Consider the following 25032-nt stretch of genomic DNA (forward strand, 5'->3'; position numbering starts at 1 on the left):
ATTCACAGACAGTGATGGACACACACAGGTGTATGCTGGCACTGGCAGTCCAAAAGACAAGCCCGGGCACACATAGACAGACAGACACATGGATGTGACAAGACACAAAACAAGGATCAGGAGTGCTGAGAAGATGAAGTGGACACAGATACTCCAGGAGAGACAGACAGCACCCTGGACCAGGAGCCTGGGTGTAGGCGGGGCAGAGAGGGAGGCAGGGAGAGGCAGGAACAGCCAGGCCGCGGGCCACAAGGCTCCATCCAGAATTCTGAGCCCGAGTGCCAAACTCAGGAGCTGCTGAGGTGGTAGTGGGTAGTGAGGGCAGTGGGCACACTCAGGCCCATGGTACCCAGGACAGAAGCCCAGCCTGTTTTTCTGGAGTCCTGACCCACCCCACCTCTCCTCCTTTTGCTAGTCTCAGGTCACAGCTTCCTGTCCCCAGCTTCCTCACACACACACACACACACACACACACACACACTCCCTGTCTCCATCTCGGTGTCTCTCTCATTCTGTCTGTATCAGCCTCTGGCTCTGCCCCATCTCTTCTCCATCTCTGTCTTAGGTCTCTCTGCCATCCTTACCAGGCCGGGAGTTTTTGAACACTGCCTTCAGGCAGACCCTCTCCTGGCCGTCCTGGTGGGCAGAGGGAGGATGCTGACTGGAGGGGGTTTGTGTTCCAAGCCGCAGCTGGGGGCCCCTCTCGCTCTGCCCAGGATCTTGAGGCGACAGGCAGAGAATCAGTGGCTCCCCGGGGGCGCCAGATGCACGCTGGCAGAGGGAGGCAGTGAGGGGGTGGGGCTGCTGGTGGGGAGCAGACAGGCGCTGGGGGAGGGGAGGAGCCGGCTGGAGGGGAGTAGGGGTGTGTGTGGCAGAATAGCCCCAGGGAAGGAAGTGAGAGGCTGGACTGGGGTCCGAGGGCAGGTGCATAATTAGTGTGCTGGGGAGGGGGCTGTGCTGGGCCTCCGAATGAGCTGCGCTGCAGGAGTGTGTACGCCACCTGGTGGACAGATGATGACACAAGCCTCCCTCTAAGCAATCAACAAGGACGCCCCTTTTCCCCAGGAGGATGGCTCTTCTCGGGGGCCCTACGGTGCGGAGCCGGGGAGCCTGTGGAGGATGGCAGAACTGGCTTGGAAGCTGAGGCTGGAGCTGGGACCTCACGGCTTAGAGGGAAGGGGAGGGCTCTTGTTTCTGGACGCGTCTGGATCCATAGCTTCCTCAAGAAAGGAGGAATAGACTGACAAAGTTGAGCCAGGGAGGGAGGGGGAATGAAAAGCAATGCTCCTCTTTGGGGAGTTGGCTAAGGGTTCTCTGGGCTTCCCTGGTGGCTCAGAGGGTAAAGACTCTGCCTGCAGTGAGGAAGACCCGGGTTCGATCTCTTTGTTGGGAAGATCCCCAGGAGAAGGGAATGGCCTCCCGCTCCAGTATTCTTGCCTGGAGAATTCCATGGACAGAGGAGTCTGGCTGGCTACAGTCCATGGGGTTGCAAAGAGTTGGACATGACTGAGCGACTCACACACACACACTAGGTTTCTTTAGATGTTTAAAGCTGCCTTCTTTGAGCATCTTTGCTATGGCAGGAAAAGGGGGGCTGTAACCTTCTCTCAGTCTAGGACCGTGTAAAGCAGTGTGGCCTTCTGCACGGGAATTGTAGACCTGGGCTTCCCAGGTGGCGCTAGTGGTAAAGAACCTGCCTGCCAATGCAGGAGACGTGAGACGACGGTTTGATCCCTGGGTCAGAAAGATCCCCTGGAGGAGGGCATGGCAATCCACTCAAGTATTCTTGTCTGGAGAATCCCATGGACAGAGGAACCTGTCCATAGCGTTGCAAAGAGTTGGACATGACCAAAACAGCTTAGCACTCGTGGGACCCCCTTTGACTGGAGCGGTCGTCAGCACCTGCGGTGGGAACTGGGTTTGTTGGTGGCCCGTGAGGCCTGGAAAACTGACCTTCCCAGCTGTAACCACAAATGCCTTCCTTTTCCTGAACCCAGGGTTCTTACTCTTGACATCTGATTCATCAGTCTCTGTGAGGATGTTAATGCTTCAAGAGCAAACTTTGCTGACTGGGAATGGGACCATCCTGAAGGACTACAAAGTCGTTCACAATCGAACACACGATGAACAGTGTGTTCATCTCTTCCTGTAGGATTTCTCGCTGCGGAAGAGCAGCTTAAGGATGGGTGGCAGTGTTGTCCCTTAAAAGTGACAATGCAGAGAAAATGCAGATCCTGGAGTTAAGGGTCCATCGGCCAGAGAGATCACATGTTTCCGAGAGGTGAAGTCACTGGCTCAAAGGTTGACACAGCCAGGAGAAGCAGGTCTTTCTGGTCAAGTTCCGTGCCACCCCCAATCCTTGCCGCCGCCCAGCCAACGGGGATGGAGGCCAGAAGGGCCCTGAAGACCAGATGCTCCAGCCTCCCTGCAGCACAGGGCATGGCTCCCTCTGGTGGCCGGAGCATGCAAGCACAGGCCAGCTCTCAGAGCCTCACATTCAGGTAGACAGACACAAACGCTTTTTTTTTTTTACAATTTTATTTATAACAATATCTGTGTTATTTAGTTGTAAAGGAATTCAGCAAAAATTATTAAAACGTTCGTGTCCCCAAAACGGGGCTGCCCGCTTGCCCTTCCTCGGTGTGCCCCACTTTCTCCTCGTCCCCAGGGGAGGGGAGCCTGGGGGGGGCTGTTTACCAAAGAAGTCTCCAGCCCTGGGAGCCACAGCGGGGGCACGGGAGAAGGGAGGGCCTGTCTGGGAGGGATGCTGAGCACGGCCATCTCAGAGGTGCCCCTGGAGTGGGGGCTGGGGCTTGGGATGGCCTCCCCCAAGAAGAACTAAAAAACTCCATCCTTCCCTTCCTACCTCAGCCAGGGCCAAATCTTCCAAGACAAGGGCAGCAAAGGACTCACCCTCCTCAGGATCCCAGAATCAGCCCTCAGGGGACCGGCGGGGTTGGGGGCGGGGGCGAGAGGGGAGAGCCTCGACAAAGTGTCTTGTACGGGGAGGGGGACGCAGCACCACCAGCTCTCCCAGTGGGGGTGCGTTTTTGGTGGGAAGGTGGGAGGCAGGGCTCCCTTATACCTGTAATTTGCAGGAGCCCCCTTCCTGTTCCCCCCCTCCCGGAAGGCAGCATGGGGGGGGGGCGTTGCTGAGGAGCAGGCAGGAAGGAGAACGGAAAGAGATAATACTGTGCTCGCTTGCTCGCTTGCTCACTCACATATAAAAAGTAATTCCTTCATTTTTTTACATTTATACATCCCAGCAGGGCTGGGGAGGGGTTGGCTGGGCAAGAGGGGGGCTCCTCGAAGGACTTCTCTGGCCGGGGGCAGGAGGCTCTCTGGGGAGGTCCGATGGTGGAGGACCCTATGCCAAGGGGTCCCCTATCTCGTCCTCGGGGCCCCGGCCCAGGAGTTCTCGCTTCTCGTCTGTGCTGGCCAGAGAGTGGCGGCTGCCGTGGCCTCCCATGTACAGTGTGGCGTACACAGGGTTCGTGAAGTTGGTGGGCTGCAGGCAACAGAGGGCGCAGCTGGGGCTCAGGCACAGGGCTCTGTGGCTTAGGTACCTTCTGCCCACCTCCATTCCATCACCCAGCCCAACACGCTTGGTCGCCCCACCCACAGCCCCCATCTCTGTCCTGGAAGCCCCCTCCCCTGCCCTCCTGGCCCACCTTGTCAGGGTCTAGGGCGAAGTCCGCATCCAGTAGGCCCCCTACATCATCAGGCTCCCCGCCTTCATACATCTTATAGGTGGGATTCCCGATCTCCACGTTCATGGCCCCGTTGGTCATCCGCTGGTGCTGGAAGCCCTTAGCCCTGGCGGGGAAGGTGGGAGCATGAGGGCAGGGATCCTAGGAGGGGGTGTGACTAGGGCAGTAACGTGGCCGTAATTTTCCAGACTCTCCACAACTCACCCTCGGACTCGCCGCTTGTACCAGAACACCACTCCGGCTACCAGAAGCATCAGCAGCAGCAACAGCAGGGGAATCAGGATGGAGGCCATATCTAGAGGGGAAGAGGAGGGCAGCTGAGTCCAAAAGGCCTCGGAGGCACAACCTCCCCCATCCCAGGTCCCCGCCACCTACGTCCAGGCTGCTGCTGGCCGACCACTTGCTCCTCACACCGGGGTCCCGCCATGTGGGGTGGGCACCTGCAGACGGGAGGGGCAGAGCTGAGTGGGCAGGCCTTCCACTGCGGAAACTGGGAGGGGCCGCAGGCTCCGGCCGGTCTGGCTCAGACTTGGGGGAGGGAAGGCTGATTTAGGCCTCGGTGAGGCACAGGCCCAACTCACTGGCACTCAGGCATCATTTTGCTGTTCATGGTGCAGGAACCGCCATTGCTGCAGTGGCCATCGCAGGTCAGACAGCTGGGGGCCACCCTGCCGTCGGAGCAGCTGCGGGGAGGAGCGCAAAGGCTGGGCGGGACTGGTGGAGGGCGGGGCGGGGCCGGGAAGGGGCGGGGCCAGGAGGGCGGGGCGGGGCCGGGAAGGGGCGGGGCCAGGGGGCGGGGCCGGGCCGGGCCGGGCGGCGGGTGGGACAGACGGCAGTGGGCCCCACTCACTTGCAGGTGACATCCCCGCTCTGCTTGTTGACCACACAGGACCCGTCGAGACAGCGGCTACACTTGTTGACCTCACACCTGGGCCCCTCGAAGTGGACGGTGCAGCGGCATTGGCGGGAGCCGTCGGCGGCCATCTGGCACGTGCCGAAGTTCTCACAGTAGCCAGAGCACTGGCCTGTGGTTCGGGGGATGGGAGAGGAGGTGCCTCAAGCCTCACTGTCATGAGGGTCCTCCAGAGGTGGTGGGGGGCAGCTGGCCTTTGGGGTGACTTCCCCTTCCTCCTGAGCCCTCCACCGTCCCCAAATCACAGGCTCCAGGGTTACAGAGATGTCCCGGAGCATCCCAAGAGCACACTGCTTTTGCTTGAATAATCCTGATGCCAGAGGGTTCACCGCCTCCGGGCAGCGGGGGTGTGCTGACCTCTCCCTGGGGAGAAGCCCTGGCACCTCGAGCCTGGCTGCGCTGCGAATGGCCTCCTTCCCTACAACTAGCCCCTGTGACCCGCCCCCCGCCCCCGCCTCCATCGGGGATGGCTCACTCACGGAACTGGCAGCGGTCCCCCAGGAAGCCGGGCAGGCATCGGCACTGCGGCTGGTTGCCCTGGTTGACGGTGCAGGTGCTGTTGTTGGCACAGTAGCCCGCACACACCTGCTGGGTGCATTTGGGGCCCGTGAAGCCTGTGGGGCACCGGCACGTGGGCATGCCTGGCGGGAGATGAGGTGTGAGCCGGACTGTGGCCCACTGAGCCGCCCGGCCCTGCAGCGGGGGAACAGGGCTGGGAGGGCCCGGCGGGAGGCAGGCGGCGCAGGACAGCAACTCCGGGGCTGGGGGCAGCAGGCGGGAGGGCAGCAGAGGTGAGGCGAGGCAGGGCAGAGGTGGCTTGGGGGCGGCGGGGCCCAGGGGCCAGGAGGAGCCCTGGCAGGAGAACCAGAGGCCGTACCCGAGGGGGAGGCCGCGCAGGTGCCCCCGTTCCGGCAGTGCTCCCAGCACTGGTCCAGCTCACACCTGTCGCCTGTGTAACGCGGCTGGCATCGACACTTAGGCTGCCTCCGCGCGTTGAGGAAGCAGCTGCCGCCGTTGAAGCATTGTAGGTTACAGGTTCCAGGCCGAGGAGCTGCAGGAAGGGTCGTCAGGGGCAGAGCCGGGGCAGGGGGGGATTCAGGGGCTGTAGGGCGGAGGGTTCTGGAGCAGCAATGAGGGACCAGGGAGGGGCGTGGGCATACCGTCCGGCGGGGGCGTCGGCGAGGGTACAGCCACACAGGTGCCGTTGTCCAGCCGCTTCCCGTTGGGACAGGTGCAGACGGGCCCGCTGGGACTCAGCAGGCAGAGCCACTCGCACTTCTTGCGGTCACAGGGGTTGGTCACTGCAGGGGTGGGCAGCGTGGGAGAACGCTGAGTCCTATGACCCAGAACCTCCCCTGCCCACCAAGACCTGAGGCTGCAGCTTGCAGGCAGCAGCCCGGGGCCTTTCCCGCCCCGGCCCGGGCTCTCCCTCTCCGCCACCTTCGGGCTGCTTGTGCTGGTGGTACAAGACCACGTCGGAGGCGTGGCTCAGGCCCCCGGTCAGGTTGATCAAGGGGCTGTGTCCGAACTTATGGATCTTGAAGACACGATTATTGATGTAGGTGACGCCATAGATGTAATCCTCGAAGACATCAATGCTGAAGGGGTGACTCAGGCCTGGGGAGAAGTCATAGGGGACGCAGGCCTTAGTCACACTCTCGGGTCACTGGGTCCCAAGGCTCTCAGGGACCTCAAGCTCAACACGTCCTGTTCAGACCTCCCCTCAACCTGTTCCTCCCACTGGCAACAGGTCCCGTCAGCCCCTGACTTGTGGGGTCAGGAGCGACTTCTGCTCCCTCTCCCCACGTGTGCTAAGTTCCCATTATCACCCATGGCACCTCCATGCAGCTCAACACCCATTGGTAGAATGAATGACTGTGAAGGTGGCCCAGAGGGTCAGGGTAGACTCAGGCCTGCAGGGCTGGTGCAGGGTGTGTCTGGTTGGGAGGATGGCAGGCACTGGGTGAGGCCTTGAGCCCAGAGGGGAGGACAGGGGCCTGAGGTCAGGGCTGCAAGGCTGACCTCGTTTGCTGTCAGCAGCCACGATGGGGTCTGTGCCATTGAGCCGGATGCTACCGATGACTGACAGCTTGGCATCCGCCCAGTAAAGCCGTTCATTGTGATAATCCACAGCCAGGCCTGGGGGAGCAGAGAGCGCTGTGAGGGCCCTGCCTTCCCGCCTCAGGTTCGGGGAGCAAGCAGGACGGTGTCCATGTTTGGGACGGCTCCACCCTGTCCCCATGGTCACTCGCAGTCACCTTTTCTGGGAAAAGCCTCCACAGCCCCTCTGTCCCATCCCAGTCCAATCCCCCTCCCGCCCCCAGCTTTTGTGTGGCCCTGAGCTCAGCAGGCCCACCTCTCCCCCATCCCCACCCCTGCAGCATGGACCTGTGGGCCACTGGATGTTGTCCTGAACCAGCGTCTCCCGAAGGGTTCCATCCATTGCTGCTGTTTCAATCTTGGGGTGGTTCCCCCAGTCTGACCAGTACATGGTGCTGGGGAGGGACAAGAAGTGAGTGTGGGCAGGATGTGGGTTCCCAGAGGAGGTCACTCAAGGGGGACACAGAGAGGAGGGAGTTCTGTCCATCTCCTCCATAGAGAGTCAGGGAGAGTCAACCTCCTGACCAGGTTAAAGATCTCTAACACTGCTATGTACTGCTCAGGTCCCAGTTCAATAGGCAGAGCTGCCCCTGGAGCAGAGAAGCCCAGAGCCTGGCTGCCCATGACAGCCAGCCCAGCAGAGGCCAGGCCCCAGGTAGGCAAGCTAGTGTGACCCCGGGTGACATCAGGAAGGGCCAGCGCTGGATGCAGCCTGGAAGACCCAGGGGCCTGCAGAGGACCCTGACCTCAGGCTGGTCTGGGAGGAAACACCCACGCTGGGGGCTGGGCACCCACCTCCATCCCAGGGGCTTCTGAGCCCCAGCCTAGATGCCTCCCCACAGCACCCCTGCCCACCCTCTCAGTGGGTCCACCACGATGGCGTGGGGCTCGTCGATCATGCCGGAGATAAGCGTCTTGCGGTTCTCGCCCTTTATCTGCGCAACCTCGATCACATCCCGGCCAGAGTCGGTCCAGTACACGTTGCCAGCCACCCAGTCGATGGCGATGCCCCTCGGCATCTTGAGCCCTGAAATCTGGATGTGGGGGGGTGGGTCACAGGTTCAGAGGTTACTGCCTTTGGCCTTCCTGCCTATTATCCAGCCCCCCACTCCCTGTCCCTGCTGCTACCATTACCCTGTGTTACTGAGGAACAAAGTGAGGCCCAAAGAGGCTCAAGAGCTTGGCAACACGGACGGGGTGGGCCGGCTCTGACGCGAAGGCCAAGTGCTGGGGAGCCCTGCAGCCTCGGGCCACCACGTGGTGGCGCCACCTACTGACCACGGTGCGGCTCTGCCTACCTGCTGTCCATGCCTCGGGCGTCATCTGAAGGTCACCCTGCATGCCGGCCTCATCCTTTGCCCCCTTCCTCTGTCCTCTGCAAACTCTGCTCTGAACCATCTGCTGTTTGGAGACCTCCCACCCAGTCTGTGCCTCCACACAGGCCCCACCCCAGGCTGGGTGCTCACATTGAGGTGGGTGACGCCCCGGTCAATCTGTCGCCGGTGGCGGTTGGAGGTGGTGGGAGGCGCTGCAGGGGGCAGGCTGCGGTAGGAGATGGTGCCTGTGTGCCAGTTGGTCCAGTAGACGTGGCCAGCCTTGACGTGGACATCCATGGCGTCGATGCGGACGCTCTCGTCACCCTGGAAGGCCTGCTCGTAAGCCGAATGCGGGTGGCTGGGGAACAGGCTGCGGATCTCGTTGTCGTCAGCGATGTACAGGACCTGATACTCAGAGCCTGGAGGGACAAGAGCCCAGATGTTGGCGGCGGTGAAAGCGCGGGGGCTGGGGGCTGTCGGACCTGGTGCTGGAAAGAGCCGGGCAAGCTGTGCTCCCTACCCAGTCCCACCCCTTTCACATTAACAATGTCTTCTCTCCTAGTCAAGCCATCTGACATGGCCTGAAGCCTCTGCTCATCCCACCCCAGTGCCAGGTTTGAGGGCTCCAGCCTGAGTCCTTGAACTTCTCCTCTCCTGAGGTGATCTAGGGTGACTTGCTACTCCAGAAAACTGTCCCTCCTCCTCCAGCCTCAGGGGCCTCTGCCTCCTCACGGCCTCTGCAGGCATCACCACGGTCTCTGCCCCATAATGTCTGATATCTGCTCACTGGTGCACACACATGCGGGGGTGCCTGAGCACCGCCGTGGAGGCGTGTAGGGGTGCACGGGCCGATGAGTGCACTCGGACACATCTGGGGCTGTGTGTGCCTGGGTCTGTGTACGTGGATATGGGTGTCTTTGCATAGAGACGTCAGAAAGGGGCAGCTGTGCATCAGAGCACATGTTCTCACCAAAGGAAAAAAAAGGTAAATATGTGAAATGAAGGATGTGTTCATTAACTCAATGGGGGGAATTCTTTCAAGGTGTATGTACATCAGATCATCACCTTGCTCACATTAAATATCTGACAGTTTTGTCACTGATACCTCAGTAAAGCTGAGAAAACCATAATGGGCATATGCAGGTGGGGTACTCTTGACTGTGTGAGTGGTGATGCTCTCGCCCCAGGACCTCTAGCCTCTGCACGGCTGCCAGCCACGTTCAGGAAGCTGTCTGGTGGGTCTGGAATTGCAGGCTTGGGCAAGGGTGCCCCGGAGGAAGACACCGCATCCCAGGTTCATGTCCTATCCCGGCGCCGGAAGCCCCGCCCCTCTCTCTGCGCCTACCTTCCGCCTTGCAGGTGTTGTGCGTCTTCATGAAGTTGCGCGCGCAGCTGCAGAGGTGGCCGCCCTTGGTGTTGTTGCAGAGCTGCGAGCAGGTGCCGAAGCGCAGGCACTCGTTGATGTCTGGGGGTTACACACCCGGGTCAGGGAGAGTCTCGCGGTGGGGGCTTCTGCCCGCCTCGTGGACTCCCCCTTCCTACCCTGGCATCCGGGTTGGCCTGGCACCGTGTGGAAGCCAGTCCGGCAGGCACAGTAGGCGGCTTTCTCAGTGCGCACGCAGCGGGCCTCATCCCCGCAGATGCTGGCGTTGGTGGCGCAGCTGGTCAGCTTGGGGTCTGCGGAGACAGCGAGTCTAGGCCTGGGCTTAGGCTCTGCGTCGCTCCCGACCCCGCCCGCGCCGGCACGCGGGTCTCACCCTCACCCATGCTGCAGTCCTCCTCGTCAGAGCCGTCCCCGCAGTCATCGAACATGTTGCAGCGCAGGGAAGAGGAGAGGCAGCGCTGGTTCCGGCACAGAAACTCCTTCTTGTCTTTGCAGCGCGCGGTCTGGGCCGTGGGCGGCTCTGGGGGAGGGCGCGGCTTCAGGTGCTGGCATTTACCACCCTGCCCCCTCTTCCCACAGGAACCCCCGCTCAGCCACAGGTAGAGGGGCCCCAAGCCTGGCTCTCAAGCCTCAAGGGGAAGCTGGTTAAACTGTTCAGATTCGCAGTCTCCGCTTCAATGCCGTCCCCGGGGGTTTCTCTCCGGCCAAGACAGGGCCCCCAGGCTCCCGGCAGTGGATCCTCCCCTTTCCCTGAATCGACTCACCAGACACAGGGCCACGCCCACCGCTTGTGCAGCCTCCCCACTCCAGGCGCCCCCCAGAAACCCCGCACTGGCCCCCTGCTCACCACAGTCCTCCTCATCCGTCCCATCCCCGCAGTTGTCCGAGCCGTCGCACTGGCGCCCGATCCACAGGCAGACGCGGTCGTTCTTGCAGCGGAAGGGCCGGTTTGGAGGGCACACGAACCGGGCTGCAGCGGCGAGAGGACAGAGTCGGAATCAGCCTTGGGTGTCCCCCACCCCGGCTGGGGGCCTCCAGGGAGCCGGAGAGCCCCGCCCCGCCCGCCCCTCCCCGCCGTCTGGAGCCCCGCCCCGTCCTGCCTGGAGCCCCGCCCCACCCCTCCCCGCCCCTCCCCGCCCCGTCTGGAGCCCTGCCCCGCCCCTCCCACCCCGTCTGGAGCCCCGCCCCACCCCGCCTTACCCCGCCTGAAGCCCCGCCCCGCCACTCCCACCCCGTCTGAAGCCCCGCCCCGCCCCGCCCCGCCCCGCCCGGCCCCACCGGGAGCCTCACCGCACTCCTCTGGGTTCTCGTCTGAGTTGTCCCCGCAGTCGTCCTCGCCGTCGCATTTCCAGGCCAGCGGCTTGCACAGGGTATTGTTGCACTGGAATTCGTCAAGGGGGCAGGTCCGCACTGGGCGCCGGAGGGAGCAAAGAGTCAAGACAGAGCTCTGAACCCCCAGCTACTGGGGGCGGGGTCTTGTGGCCAGACCCCTCCCTCCAGGGCCGAGGCCTAGAGGGCACTCCAGGCAAGCAGTGGAACCGCCACGGGATAGAATCCGGTGGCTGATTCATGTCAATGTATGGCAAAAACCACTACAATATTGTAAAGTAATTAGCCTCCAACTAATAAAAATACTTGGGGGGAAAAAAAAGATAGAACCTGGGTTTCCTCATTTTCTACCACCAGCCAGGTAGCTGGGCAGAACTGCCTCCTCTGGTGTTTCGCAGAGAAGAGGTCATTTTGAGGAAGTGTCCGGAGAGCCCTGTTTCTTTCTGGTGGTGGTGGGCCCGGGGCCCACTGTCATGCAGTGGCAGGTACAGAGGAGGGTCCCTCGCCTGGGAGTCAGGGGACCCGGTTCCAGTCCCTGACCTCAGCCCCCCAGCCCAGAGCCGGGATGTCTGCCCTCGCTGCTCCGAGCTCCAACCTTCCGCCACCCAGGCTCCCCGCGTCCCGCTCTGGACTGCTGAGCCCAGGCCAGCAGCAGGTGCTGCCTCACGGCTCCAGGAAAGGAAAAGTGAGCAGGGACTTGGCTTCTCAGGACAGCCCACTAAGCCCTGTTGGAACTTGCAGGGTGGAGCCCGGATGGACACGGCCCTCGGGTTTCTGCTGGATTTTGACGGGCTCCTTGACTCAGTGTTCCTATGGGCTGGGAGGGCTCACCCCCAGTGCCACAGGCCTCCTCATCGCTGCCGTCCATGCAGTCCGCGTCTGCGTCACAGCGCCAGCGCAGCGGGATGCAGTGACCACTCTTGCACTGGAACTGGTCCATGTCACAGCGGGGAGTGCAGTCTTTCTGTGGGCACGGGAGCAAGCGTCCTGATCAGACCTGGGTACCCCTGCGGGCCCGCCCTGACTCTTCTCAGTCGACCCTCCCTCCGTCCGGTCTGCCTGCCCACCTCGTCAGAGCCATCTGCACAGTCATGATCCCCATCGCATTTCCAGCGCCCAGCGATGCAGCGGCCGTTGGCACAGGAGAACTCACTCTCAGAGCAGGGCCGGGGGGCTGGGGAGGGACAGGGAGAGACAGGCCCCAGGAGGGTGGGCACAGGGACTCAGCCTCCGGAGCGTCTCCAGCCCTTGCAGAGCACTGTCACCTGTCCCTGCATCCCTGAAGGTCACAGTGGACTGGGATGATGACCAAGAGGCTCAACACATCCCGGGCAAGCCGACTGGCTGCCTTCCTGGGACCAGCCGGGCCCAGAGCACACTCACCCTTAGCCCTCGGGGACAGATACACGAGAGAGGGCATGGGGTCCCTGGCCCGGCCCTCAGGACAGACTGCGTGTGGGGAGGGACGGGGAAGGACAAGACCACTCAGACAGTACCAGGGCTCAGGGAGAGGCCAGTAAAGGAGGGCGGGCTGGCACAGCACGGGGGCAGGTGGGCTCTGGGGCACTGGCAGGGGTGCGGCAGGGCACGGGCACGTCAGAAACACCTACCTCTGCAACCCCGAGAGGACAGTGTGAAAATGGAGAGAAACATGAGATGAGGTGAAATGGCACAAACTCAAATACACAACGTGAGGGGGGCGGGGGTGAGGCGGGGGCGGGCCTGCCCCGGTGCAGCCCCGGCGGGGGCGGGGGAGGAGCTGAGCAGGGAGGGGCGCCTGTGGGCCGGGCGGGCCGGGCGGGGACATACTGCAGCTCTCCTCGTCCGAGTTGTCCCCGCAGTCGTTGTCGTAGTCGCACTGCCAGCGGCCTGGCACGCAGCGGTTGTTCTTGCAGCGGAACTGGTAGGGCTCACAGGTGCGCTCGTCTGGAAGAGGCAAGATTAGTGGGGGCAGTCAGCACAGAGTCGGGGGCGGGCCTCAGGGTCTCGGGAGGTGCGGTCAGGATGGCCAGGGGCGGGAGAGTGGGCGTTCCAGCCTGACACAGGTCAGTGGTGGCAGCCTAGGCCGTGTTCTGAGACGTGGGGCCAGTGGGAGCTTCTGGGGCAGAGGGGACACGAGAAGGGACCCACAGATCCCAGATGGTGGGCAGATGTCTGCCGATGAGGTTGTGCCTGACTCTGCGACCCCATGGACTGCAGCACGCCAGGCTTCCCTATCCTTCACCGTCCCCCGGGTTTGCCCAAGTTCATGTTCATTGCCAGTGGGGGTGGGGAGTTAGGAGATGGTGGGCACGGGCTGTGAGGGCACTCAGGCAGCGGGCAGCCTCTGCCCTTCCCGGCAGGCGCGGGGAAGCTCACCGCACTCCTCTTTGGGCTCGTCCGAGCCGTCCCCGCAGTCATCCTCTCCGTCACACTTCCAGCGCGCCGGGATACAGCGGCCCGAGTCCTTGCAGCGGAACTCGTCCACCCCGCAGGTCATCTGGGCTGCAAGCGGGTGGCCGGGGTGAGGAGGAGGGCTCCTTTCAGGAACACGCGGTGAGGGTGGGGTCTGGGTGGGAGTGGCCGCGAGGGGGGTCACACGCGGGGGTGGCGGGAGCCGCAGACCCTGTGCAGGGAGCGTCGGCTCCAGGAGACTCACTGCAGTTGGCGGGCTCATCACTGCCGTCCACACAGTCGTTGTCCCGGTCGCACACCCAGACCCGGGGGATGCAGCGCTTGGTGATGGAGCATTGGAACTGGTTGGGGGCACAGGTCACCTCGGCTGCGGGGTTGGGGAGAGAGTGAGGACCTGCCCACTCCGCCTCTCCCCACAGTTCTCCTCCACATCCTCTCTCTCTCCTAAGCCCTGGCCTTGTCCTCGTCCTGCCAGCAATTTCTTGTAGGAAGAGGCAGTTTATTTCTAACTTTGGTGATTTTTGTCTTCGGGATCTGCACATCTCTATGATGTGCATGGTGATTTTATGAGCAAAGCAAGTCACACCCCATATAATTCATGTTGCTCATCTAATAACATTAGTTGAGAGCGGCACGGTCCCTAGAAGAAGCGGGGGCTGGACTTCGAGGTGAATCGTGTTTCCGTGCCCATTCTCCGACACCCCGTCCCTGCCAGCGCCCGGGGCACTCACGGCAGTCCCTCTCGTCCTCGCCGTCTCCGCAGTTGTCCTGCCCGTTGCAGCGGAAGATGCCGGGGATACAGCGGTTGGTGTTGGTGCACTTGAACTGACTGGGTAGGCAGACGTGGATGTCTGTGGGGGTGGGAGGAGGGGAGGGTGACTGTCGGTGGGTGGGGCACGCGGGCAGGGCGGGGACCGCTCTCCCGCAGGGGGAGCAGCAGGAGCCCAGCCTGGAGAAGCAGTGGGGCCGGCAGCTCGGACACCCAGCCCCAGACCCTGGGGAGGACGGCACTTTACCGCAGTTGGCCTCATCGCTGTTGTCCTGGCAGTCGTTGTCCCCGTCACAGATGAAGGCGGGGTTGGTGCAGATGCCCGTTGAGCACTGGAACTGTCCTGGGCGGCACTTGAACTCGGCTGCCGGGAAGGGACGCTCGGCATCAGGATGGTGGGGGTGGGGTGGGCGCAGGCCCCTGGGGCCTCGGGCGTCAGGGGGCCCTGACGTAAGACCCTCTCGCCACCCCGCCCGGGCACTCACGACAGTCCGGGGGCTCGTCCGAGTGGTCCCCGCAGTCGTCCTCCGTGTCACACTTCCACCAGAAGGGGATGCACTTGTCGTTCTTGCAGACAAACTGGAGGGTAGGCGGGGGCGAGAGGGGTTGGTGGGGGTCTGGGGAACTCAGGAGGTTTGCTTTTGAGGGGCTGGTGTGTTTCCTAGAAGCAGCAGGGTCGGGTATCTCGGGGGGAGGGTGAGCTGGACGGGAGGCTGGGATTCGGGCACTGCAGGGAGGCCAGGCGGAGGGGTATCTGTGTGGAGCTTGGGGCTGGGGGACTGGCGAGGAGGGGGTCAGGGCTAGGGTGTGGGGGTGTCTGTGTGAGGTGACGGGTGTAAAAGTATTGCTGTGGGGAGACAAGAGGTAGGCAAGAAATGTGGGGATGTTAGCGTGGGAAAACCAGATGCGTGAGGACACTCGAGCGGGCGGTGGGGTCCGAGGAGCCGGGGTGCTGGTGCGTGGGGTCCGGGACGAGCCTCACCTGGCTGGCCGTGCAGTTGGACACGCAGTTGCGCCCATCGCCACCCAGGTAGAAGTTGGTGGGACAGGCGCACTTGTGGCCGCCTCCGGGGGACAGCAGGCAGAGGTTGCTGCAGCCGCCGTTGTTGACCTTGCAGGGGTGGTTGGGCACTGCCAGAGGAAACGGGGTGAAAGGGGGGCAGGTGGACCCAGCTTACGGCCGCAGCTCCCCCGGCTGCTGGCCGCTCGCGGGGTGAGGGCAGTGCTCGCCGGGAACGCGTGTTCTGCTCTTTCAAAGGCTGCCCAGCCCATCTGTCCTGGGCAGAGGCGGGGTAGGTCCAAACCCTGCCCTTTCAGAAGGGAGCTGAAGCCAGAGATAGGAGCGGCCTCCCCTGAGGTTTCAGGGTCAGGCTGGGCCTCCCTCAGCTCCGGCCTGTCTGCCTGCGGGGCCTGGCCTTGGGGGTCTCCCCCCAGACTTGCTCTGCTGGATAGCCTTGGGGCCTCGCTGCTGCAAGATCCAGGGCTGGACCCAGCTGGGCTGCAGCCCCTGAGAGCCAGACCACAGCCTGTCGACCGACCCCCGGATCGCCGGGTGTCTACAGGCACTGCTCAGTCTGCTGGGGAAGGATCGGGGCAGCAGCCCCTGCTGAGACGGGGGGCCCCACCTCACACCAGGGCGGCTTGCGCCCGGCTCGCCAGCGGCCGGCTCTCAGGCTGCAGCGCTTACCGTCGGGCTGGCGCAGGGCGTGGAGGACGTGCAGGTCCATGGGCCGGTGCAGCGTGCTGATGAGGAGCGTCTTGTTGGCGCCCGTGGTCTTGTGGGCTCGGTTGATGGATTTTGTCTCCCAGTCGGTCCAGTAGACATAGTCCTCAAACAGGGTCAGCGCGAAGATGTGCGGGATGTCCTGGCTCAGCACTGCGGGGGGCCGCAGGGCGTGGCGGTCAGGCCCGGGCCGCCGGTCAGCACTGGGCAGCGTGAGGCGCCTTCCCTACAGGGCCCTCTTCACCCCACAGCAACCCTGGGAGGGGGGCATAGGTCGCCCAGCTAGTGGCTGGCAGAGCTGAAACTCAACTCCAGGCCCGTCTGAGGGCGGGGTCCTGCCCCAACACTCTCCATCGTTCCCTGTCGGGAAGTGGGGGCACGCTGTGTGCCCCAGCCCCAGCACCCCCCACCTTCCTCGGGGCCTATCATCTGGACCTGTGCCTGGGAAGGTGCCTGTCTCTCTCCTTCCTCAGGGAGCTGGTGGTGGCCTCGTGCCTAGGTGGGGTCTGGGGACGTTCCCTGTGCTGCTCAGAACCCCCAGACCCTTGGTGGGTGGTGTCCTCAGGCCATGCCCTCTGGCCTTTAAGCCCACTCTGGCCCCAGAGGCCTGATCCCCTGAAGCTGCAGGAGCCTCGGCCCCAGCAGGCTGGCTGTGCCCGGGCGGCCTCCCTGGCATACTGACCGACGTGACGGTTGGAGCCGTCCAGGCTGGCAAACTCGATGTAGTCCTCGCGGGCGTCAGCCCAGTAGATGCGCTCGGTGACATAGTCCAGCGTCAGGCCGTTGGGCCACGTGATCTTGGTGTCCACGATGACGCTGCGGCTGGACCCGTCCATGCCGATGCGTCCGATCAGTGAGTGGTCCCCCCAGTCTGTCCAGTAGAGGTACCTGGCGGGCCGGCGGGCGGTGAGGAGGGAGAGATCCCGTGACTGGTCCCACCAGGAGCCTGCAGGGAGGCTGGACCTGGGTGCCCGACGACACCAGCGGCCCTCAGACCTCCCCGACCCTCCTCGGCCACATACCCGTTCTGCACGTCCACCACCAGCGCCCGGGGCTCACGCAGGCCGGAGCTGACCAGCACCGTGCGATAGGCCCCGTTGAGCTTGGACACTTCGATGGTGTCCCGGCCTTTGTCGCACCAGTACAGGTTGCCGCCCACCCAGTCCACGGCCAGCCCGTCGGGGTTGCTGAGGCCCGTCCGGTGAAGCACCTGCGGGCGGGGGCGGGGAGGAAGGGCCCTGGGTGACCTGGGCCAGGACTCTCAGCCTCTCTGGGAGGACAGTGGATGGAACAGGCCCAGCCCTGGGCACGGTGTCAGCCTGGGCTCCAGGAGAGGGGTCTCTAGATGACAGAGACCACCCCCCAACCCCACAGGCCCGGGAGCACAGGTGTCAGGCATCAGACTAAGGAGAACTCACTGCCATTAGGGGAAGGGGGAGAGAGGAGTCCCCTCGGCCCTGCCCGCTCGCTGGGCTCAGGGCGGAGAGGAGCGAGGACAAGCGGAGCCGTGCAGTGACTCAGCGGGGAGGAGCGGAGATGGCCTTGAAGCAGAGAGGGCCTCTGGGCAGGGACAGCGGTGGGCCCCCGGCCCCGGCCTCACCTGCACATTGCTGCCGTTCAGGTGCATTCTGCGGATCATGCTGCCCTGGGTCGTCACATCCGTCCAGTAGATCATCTGCTCTCGGTAATCGAAGTCCAAGGCCACGGCGTTGTTGAGGCCCTGCATTCGGGGGGTGAGCAGAGGGGCGACCGAAGAGTCAGGATGCGGAAGGCTGGAGAGGCGGGCAGGGAGGACGGCCACGGGTCTGGGTGTGTGAGTGCAGAGGCCGCGGGCCTGGACGGCGGGGTGAGGACGGCCACGGGTCTGGGTGTGTGAGTGCGGAGGCCGCGGGCTGGACGGCGGGGTGAGGACGGCGGGTCTGGGTGTGTAAGTGTGGAGGCCGCGGGCTGGACGGCGGGGTGAGGACGGCCACGGGTCTGGGTGTGTGAGTGTGGAGGGCGCGGGCTGGACGGCGGGGTGAGGACGGCCACGGGTCTGGGTGTGTGAGTGTGGAGGGCGCGGGGCTGGATGGCGGGGTGAGGACGGCGGGTCTGGCACCTGCTTCAGCAGCGTGTAGTTGGAGCCGTCCAGGTTGAGCTTGCGCAGGTAGTACCGGTTGGCAAAGATCAGAAACGGCTCCTCGTCTGGAGACAGAGGATGCCGGCTCAGCTGCTGGCCAGGGTGCGTTCTGGCAACCCCTGCCCCCCCACCCGCCCAGTCCTCAGCCTGCCTTCAGCTCTGCCATCCCAGTCCTCCCGCCACTGCCCCCGGCGGCCTGGGCCAGCTGCACACCCCAAGCCCCCGTCTCACCGGTCACGGCCTTGCAGCTGTGGGGGTCGCCGCCGCGGGGCGCGTAGCCCTCCACGCACAGACACTTGTAGCTGCCGTGGGTGTTGATGCAGCGCTGGCTGCAGGGGAATGTGGTGCTGCACTCGTCCACGTCGGCGCACGTCCGGCCGTCGTCCTTCAGGCGGAAGCCGGGGCGGCAGCGGCACTGCGGGCACGGGGGGCCTGGGGTGGGCATGGGCAGGGGGCCGGGCCACCCCGAGACTGAGGGGCCCCTTCGGCTCCCTTCACCCCGGGTGGCTGGCTGGCACAGGGACGTCAAGGAGGCAGGCAGCATGGAGGCCTGCCTGTAAGAGGAGGCGCTGAGCCGGCCCACTCCAGCCATCCGGCTCTCACCCTTGCCTGGCCACTGGTGTGAGTCCCCAGTGACCGCCACGTCTCTGCACCCCCAGCTCAACGCTCAGGCCTCGTCTTATCTGACCAGCGCGCATCATTTGACAGCTGGGTACCTCTTCCTCCAGCACTTTCCTCCTCCTGCCCCAGCTGGAGGGGCAGAGGGGCTGGAGGGGATGAGCTGGCCCTGCTCAGGCTCTGCTCCCCACTCACCTAACTGCCCGCAGTGTGGCTGTGCTCAGGCCTCAGACCGCCCTCTTTCCACCTCTGCTTGCCCCCTTGAGGGTCTTCTCCAGACGCCTGACTTAAATGCCGTCTCTATGGTGACAGCTCCCAGACTCCCTCTCCCGTCTGGCCTCTCCCTTGAACCATGGACCTGTGCATCTGGGGCCTGCTTGACAGCCACACGCCCCTCCTCCTCTTGCGCCCCGACCTCATCTGCCAGCAAAGCCTGCCCATGCTACCTTCCACACCGACCAGAGCCCGACTAGAAGAGGTTTCTGCTGAGCTCATCGCTGTGTCCCCAGCGCCTAGAACGCTGCCTGGCAGGACAGGGGCTGAAACTGCCTTTGCGGGATGAACGCATGAACGAGGGGCAGAGAAACAGAGTCCCAGCCAGGCCTGGGGCGCAGAGGCTCCCGCCCAGCATACCTTGAAGCCGATCTTGAGGTCCTCGCAGTCCTGGCTGCAGCCACTGAGCTTGTGGCTGAGACACTCGTTGACGTGGCAGCCCCGCTCGTCCGAGCCGTCGCCGCAGTCGTCCTGGCCGTTGCAGAGCAGCGCCTCGGCCACGCAGCGCCCGCTGCTGCAGAGGAACTGCGAGGAGGCGTTGCACTTGTGCTCTGGGGGGGGGACGGGGAGGGGGCGAGTCAGCCGGGTCCGGGCCGCCTGGGGGCCCGCGGGCAGGGAGGGAGCCACGTGGGGGGCCCACCTGGGCTGGTGCAGTGCGGGTTCTTGGGGGCCTCATCGCTCTGGTCGTGGCAGTCGTTTTCGCCGTCGCACTCCCACTGGCGGGAGCTCAGGCAGCGCCCATTGGCGCAGCGGAACTCGTTGGGGCCGCAGGTCGGGTACTCTGCGGTCGGAGGGGGCGGGTGAGGCTGGTGGCCGTGCGCAGGGAGCAGGGCGCCCTCCCGCCGTGGCCCCAGGCTCACCACACTCGGGGGACTCATCGGAGCCGTCGGCGCAGTCGCGGTCGTGGTCGCACATGAAGTGCTTGGGGATGCACTGGCGGTTCTGACACATGAACTCACGGTCATCACAGGTGCTGTTGTACACTGCGGGTGGAGGCGGGCGCAGCCCCTCAGCGCCCGCCCGCCTGCCTGCTGCGGCCTGTCACCCCCCGACCCTCCTGTGGTGGGGGCGGCAGGGCAGGCAGAGCTCTGGACGGGGCGTCTGGGCGCCCGGACCGAGGACAGAGCTCTGCCACCGCTGCCCGAGTGACCCCTTCCTCTCCTGGGCCTCGGTCTCCCCTTCTGCAAAGCGGGCCCGTGGCCACGCACCGCCCGCCCCGCTCCTCGGGGCCCCGCCACTCACAGCAGCCTGCCGCGACGCTCTCGTCGGCGCCGTCAGCGCAGTCCTTGTCCCCGTCACAGAGCCAGCGCTCGGGGACACAGACGTGGGTGCCAGGGCAGGAGAAGGAGCTGGGGCCGCACGTTTTGCCTTCTGCGGGGGGAACAGGGAGAGGCTGAGACGCAGCGGCTGGGGAGACGCCCCCGCTGCTGTGCCGTGGCCCGGTGGGGTCTGTGTGTGTGTTGGGGGCGTCTGTCCCTCCCGGGGCCACCTCCCCACCCTGACCCCCGCCCCCGCCTCACCGCAGTGAGCTGCCTCGTCCGAGCCATCCCCACAGTCGTCGCTGCCGTCACAGAGCCACTGCTTGGAGATGCAGCGATGGTTCTGGCACTCAAACTGGGCCTCGGAGCAGAACTTGTCTGGGGCAGTCGGACGGAGGTCACAGTTAGACGGGGAAGGGGTGGGGGGCTCACAGTCAGGCAGACGGATGCCACAGGACGGATGGGGGATGCTCATGGCACCGCTAGGGGCACTCAGCAGGAGTGGAGAGAGGGCCCCGTCTCAGAGCCTGAGGGTCTGGCTGGGACGCACGGGGTGAGGCCCTGGGTGCCCCTCTCCAAGGAGGGCATTTCCCGCGTGCGCGTCAAGAGGACGGGGCCTGGACAGAGCCCCAGCGGGACGGTGAGGCCCCAGCCCCCGCGGGCCCTTGGGTGCCGGGCCCGGGAGGGGCCCGTGGTCACTCACTGCAGTGGGTCTCATCCTCGCCGTGTTCACAGTCGTCCTCCTTGTCACACGTCCAGCTCATGGGGATGCAGCGGCCGCTGGGGCAGGCGAAGTAGTTCAGGGGGCACCTGGGGCGCTTCACACCTGGGGGCGAGGCAGGCGTGAGGGCACGGCCTCCGCGGGGGTCCGCCGCCCGCCGCACACCTGCCCGCCGGGCGGACCTGGGCAGTCCCGCTCGTCGCTGTAGTCCCCGCAGTCGTTGGCGCCGTCGCACACCCAGCTGGGCGCGTAGCAGAGGGAGGTCCGCTCGCAGGGCTGGAAGCGCACGCCCTTCACCCCCAGGCGGAAGTAGCTGCTGCAGTCGGTGGCGCCTGGCAGGGCCGGGGAGGAGGGGTGGCACCGGGATCCCCGCCCAACACCCTCCCCGCAGAGCTGCCGGCCCGCGCGGTGCCTTCACGTGTTTTAGAAAGTGGGGCCCTGTGTCTTTCGCTGGATGCGCCCAGTCCACGCTTCCCACGCCCTGCCCCTACCTGAGTCCCAGGGGAGCCCAGGGCTGGGGCGGGCCGGGTGGGGACCGAGTCCGCCCCGGGGGCCCCGAGGGAAGGCGGAGAGGAGCCGGGTCCAGAGGGCCGGGACGGGGCGTCACTCACTGCAGTTCATCTCGTCCGAGGCGTCCTCACAGTCCACGAACTGGTTGCAGCGGCTGGAGTTCCCGACGCAGGTGCCGTCCCGGCAGCGGAACTCGCCCGCGCCGCAGGCCGTCTCTGCAACAGCGCCCGCCCGAGCCATCAGCCAGGGGCCTCCCCGTGCGGGCCAGACCGCCCGGCCCAGAGCGCCTGCCCGGGGCCACCAGACCGTGCCCTGAACCAGAATCCCGGGGAGCACAGCTCAGCCGGGGCGGGGTGGGGAGGGTCTGCGCCTGGCCCGGGTCGCACTCACTGTTGCAGGGAACCTCGTCGGAGCCGTCCCCGCAGTCGTCCGCTCCATTGCACCATAGCATGTTGGACACACAGCGCCCGTTGTTGCACTGGCGGAAGGTCTTCTTGCAGCGGCGGGTGTCTGCAGGCGGGAGCAGGCCGCGGTGAGCAGCGGCTGGGGGCTGCCTCCGACGAGACCCTGCTGCGGGCCTGGCACGGGTCTCACGGTGGTTCTCCCCTTCACGAGCTCCCCACACTTTTTCTCGGGGATGCGGGGACGGCGGGGGCTTTGCTCCTCTCACCCCCACACCCCACCCGGTGGGGACTGAGGCTGCTGACTCGGGAGGCGGGGCCCTGGGGGTGCGGGCGGGGGCCCTTACTGCAGTAGGACGGCTTCTCGTCAGACTTGTCCTTGCAGTGGGAGACGCCGTCGCACGTCAGGCTGAAGTTGATGCACTCGCCGTTCGCACACGCGAACTCGTCTTGTGCGCGGCAGGAGGAGTTCACCGCTGGGGAGGGAGGCGAGGGGTCTCCTGAGCCGGGGCCTGGGCGCCTGTACCCCCTCCGCCCCCCCCAGGAACTGAGGCTTCGGGGGGCCGGGTTGTTGGTGGGGCTGGGGCTGTTGCAGCGTCTGGGGTGAGACGGTTCCCGTCTGCGCCCAGGGCCCCCCTCTCACCCTGGCAGGTGAAGTCGTCCTGGAGGATGCGGCCGCCGCGGCAGGAGCAGTTGACGTGGCCTTGGTGCGTGAGCAGACACAGGTCCTGGCAGCCCCCGTTGTTGATGCGGCAGGGGGAGAGCTCGCCTGAGGCGGGGGTGCAGGAGAGTGGGCCGGGGTGTCCTCCCGGGGGCACACACGGAGCACCCCCGCCCCCAACTGCCCAGCTCTGCTGAGCTTCCCGGCACCGCCTGTGACACGGTGGCTCACAGCTGTCCCGGGGGCTGCGATGGGACGGCCGGGTAGGAGCATTCGGGGGGGCCTGAGCTTGAGGGCGTGTGTGCTCCTAGGTGGGCCGTGCCCTGGGGAAATCTAAGGAGCCCCGAGGTCACGTGTGTGGTGGGGTCCCCAGGGCGTGTGTGAAGAGTGTGTGAGAGGCTGAGAAAGCTGCAGATCTGTGCAGGGGACCCTCGCTGTCAAGCCAGTGTGAGACCACGTCTGTGCCCGTGCACGCAGACGGTGGGTGGGGCAGGCAGCGCCTGGGACAGGCGCGGGGTCAGGTTCCAGCAGGTCTGTGTGGTTCTGCGTGGGAACAATGACTACACCGTGTGCTGGGTGCGTCCAGAGACGTGGATCGGACCAGCTGTGTATGCGTGTGTGTGTGTGTGTGCACGCTGGCACAGTGGGCACGGGGGCAAGGCAGGTGGCAGCGGCCCCACTCACAGCTGTTGGTGTCATTGGCCACGGCGATGATGCCCATGGGCTGCTGGGGGATGTCCACGCGCAGCAGCTTCATGTCGCTGCCCACGTACTTGTTGGCCCGCTGCACAGCCCGCCGCACCCAGTCGGTCCAGAAGATGTGCTCCCCGTACACAGCCAACCCAAAGGGATGGACCGGCTCCGACTTCAGGATCACCTGCGGAGACACCCTCAGCATCGTCAGAGGTACGGCTCTCGCCCCTGCTCCGGGGACCAGCGGCCCGGCTCCCCAGACACAGTCACACAACGGGAGGGTCTGCAGAGGACGGCCATCACCTCCCTCATTCAGCTGCCGAGGACGCCAAACCAGGAAGGTCGAGGATGCTAAGCGGCGAGGTCAGGACGCCCCACACCCTCCCGGCCCTTCCCGCTGCGCCGGGCGGCCTCCCTTCCTCCTGCTCTGGGCCTGGGCAGTGTCCTCCCCAGCTGCCCGGCAGTCTCCCGGTGTCGGCCCCCTCCTGCCGCCCGTCCCGGCCGCCCTGGAGACTCACGTAGCGATGGGAGCCGTCATACTCGCACCGCTCGATCTTGTCCAGGGTGGCGTCGGAGAAGTAGAGCTTCTCGGCCCGGTGGTCGATGGCCAGGCCGTTGGGGGTGCGGATGTCCTTCTCGATGAGGGTCAGGACGTTGGCCCCTGACAGGGCTGCCCGCATGATGCTGGGGTGCTGCTCATTCCAGTTGGTCCAGAACATCAGGCTGTGGGGAGAGAGGCCGCAGAGATCAGGACTCGAAGCCAGGGAGCCGGCCGCAGTGAGCCCAGGCGAGGGCGTGCAGACAAGCCAGACCCGGAGGTCCGCCAGCATGTGAACGGGGCCCCAGCACCACAGGCGGCCTCAGGCCACCAAAGCCATGGCCGCGGTGCCCGGGAAGGACGGCTACACAGCCAGCCTCGGTGTGCGTGCACACACACATACAAGCGCTCCTGTGTCTGCACCTGCCTTTACTGAGACAGTGGGCTCTGGGATTCTGATCCTGGCTGCCAGGAACCTTCGCAAGCTACTTACCCCCTCTGTAACTAATTTTTCTGCTCTATGAAATAGGAATGAATAGTACTATTAACACTATCTGCTCCGTGGAGTGATTTGAGGATTAAACGACAGTCATGTGTGCTATGTGAGGATTTTCTATTATTTTTTTCTTTGTTTTTCTCTTTTCCTGGCATCCTGAAGACCTCTGGTTGTCCAGTGTATCCCAGGTCCTGGGACCTGGTAAAACGTGGGTTTTACCACCAAGTTCCCGAGAATCACCTCCTCCGTAACTTAAGGCCTGTGTACATTTGGGATCTGAGTCCCAGCTCTGCCCCTTACTAGCTCTGACCTTGAACATGCCTCTTGGCCCCCCGAGCCTCGGTTTCCTCTCGGTATAGGAGGTGATGGGAATGGCCAGCCATGCTGTGCTTCTCTAGGGGGCGGGGTGGTGGTAAGGCCCTGGAGGTGGGTGTGGAAGACCTCAGGGCCAGTCAGGCACTGCGCTGGGTGTGACACCGTGGTCCTCAGGCCACCTGCAGTGGATGCTGATTCCTTGGTCTTTGTCCCAGATGCACACGCAGTTAGGAAGGAGGGAGGCTGAGGAACCAGAGCTTCCAGGGCTCCCCGGGCCGCCCTCACCCACCCTGGAGTTTGAGAAGCACGGAGCTACACCAGGGCTTCCCAGGAGGCCCCAGTGGTAAAGAACCTGCCTGCCAGTGCAGCAGACAGAAGAGATCCAGGTTCGATCCCCGGGTCAGGAAGATTCCCCGGAGGAGGGCACGGCAACCCGCTCCAGTATTCTTGCCTGGAGAATCCTACGGGCAGAGGAGCCTATGTCTCCCCAAGCTACAGTCCACGGGGTCACCAAGAGCCGGACATGACTGAAGCGACTTAGCATGAGCTACATCAAAGCCACTTGAATTGCAAGGAAATCAAACCAGTCCATCCTAAAGGAAATCAGTCCTGACTGTTCATTGGCAGGACTGATACTGAAGCTGAAGCTCCAATACTCTGGTCACCTGATGCAAAGAGCTAACTCATTGGAAGACCCTGATGCTGGGAAAGATTGAGAGCAGGGGGAGAAGGGGACGACAGAGGATGAGATGGTGGAATGGCATCACTGACTCGATGGACATAAGCTTGA

At 64.3% G+C, this 25032-nt stretch overlaps 1 protein-coding gene across 2 annotated transcripts in view; it reads right to left on the reverse strand.

Annotated features, from left to right (window-relative positions):
- Nucleotides 1–2743: 2743 nt before the first annotated feature.
- Nucleotides 2744–25032, reverse strand: part of LRP1 (LDL receptor related protein 1) — an 80099-nt gene continuing 57810 nt past the window's right edge. Inside the window, exons 43-89 of one of the 2 annotated variants that reach the window (XM_043889532.1) lie at nt 23412–23616; nt 22885–23077; nt 22183–22308; nt 21887–22015; nt 21529–21648; nt 21240–21353; nt 20811–20960; nt 20611–20733; nt 20169–20285; nt 19891–20019; nt 19509–19631; nt 19289–19429; nt 19009–19199; nt 17989–18172; nt 17737–17822; nt 17239–17358; nt 16661–16848; nt 16321–16526; nt 15603–15791; nt 14898–15046; nt 14401–14494; nt 14163–14279; nt 13878–13997; nt 13391–13513; nt 13111–13236; nt 12562–12678; nt 11820–11926; nt 11584–11716; nt 10714–10833; nt 10271–10393; nt 9803–9943; nt 9582–9716; nt 9385–9504; nt 8190–8458; nt 7579–7757; nt 7012–7118; nt 6646–6762; nt 6064–6240; nt 5784–5924; nt 5501–5674; nt 5103–5264; nt 4561–4735; nt 4292–4393; nt 4086–4150; nt 3915–4005; nt 3672–3816; nt 2744–3508 (exon numbers count right to left, since the gene is read on the reverse strand). In XM_043889532.1, coding sequence (XP_043745467.1) covers nt 3368–3508; nt 3672–3816; nt 3915–4005; nt 4086–4150; nt 4292–4393; nt 4561–4735; nt 5103–5264; nt 5501–5674; nt 5784–5924; nt 6064–6240; nt 6646–6762; nt 7012–7118; nt 7579–7757; nt 8190–8458; nt 9385–9504; nt 9582–9716; nt 9803–9943; nt 10271–10393; nt 10714–10833; nt 11584–11716; nt 11820–11926; nt 12562–12678; nt 13111–13236; nt 13391–13513; nt 13878–13997; nt 14163–14279; nt 14401–14494; nt 14898–15046; nt 15603–15791; nt 16321–16526; nt 16661–16848; nt 17239–17358; nt 17737–17822; nt 17989–18172; nt 19009–19199; nt 19289–19429; nt 19509–19631; nt 19891–20019; nt 20169–20285; nt 20611–20733; nt 20811–20960; nt 21240–21353; nt 21529–21648; nt 21887–22015; nt 22183–22308; nt 22885–23077; nt 23412–23616 — 6604 coding nt within the window. In that variant the 3' untranslated portion in view covers nt 2744–3367. Of the gene's footprint in view, nt 3509–3671; nt 3817–3914; nt 4006–4085; nt 4151–4291; nt 4394–4560; nt 4736–5102; nt 5265–5500; nt 5675–5783; nt 5925–6063; nt 6241–6645; nt 6763–7011; nt 7119–7578; nt 7758–8189; nt 8459–9384; nt 9505–9581; nt 9717–9796; nt 9944–10270; nt 10394–10713; nt 10834–11583; nt 11717–11819; nt 11927–12561; nt 12679–13110; nt 13237–13390; nt 13514–13877; nt 13998–14162; nt 14280–14400; nt 14495–14897; nt 15047–15602; nt 15792–16320; nt 16527–16660; nt 16849–17238; nt 17359–17736; nt 17823–17988; nt 18173–19008; nt 19200–19288; nt 19430–19508; nt 19632–19890; nt 20020–20168; nt 20286–20610; nt 20734–20810; nt 20961–21239; nt 21354–21528; nt 21649–21886; nt 22016–22182; nt 22309–22884; nt 23078–23411; nt 23617–25032 lie in introns of both variants that reach the window. The other variant, XM_043889524.1, reaches the window with a different exon arrangement.

Source organism: Cervus elaphus, chromosome 3 (genome assembly GCF_910594005.1).
Source record: "Cervus elaphus chromosome 3, mCerEla1.1, whole genome shotgun sequence".
Classification (NCBI taxonomy): Eukaryota; Metazoa; Chordata; class Mammalia; order Artiodactyla; family Cervidae; genus Cervus; species Cervus elaphus.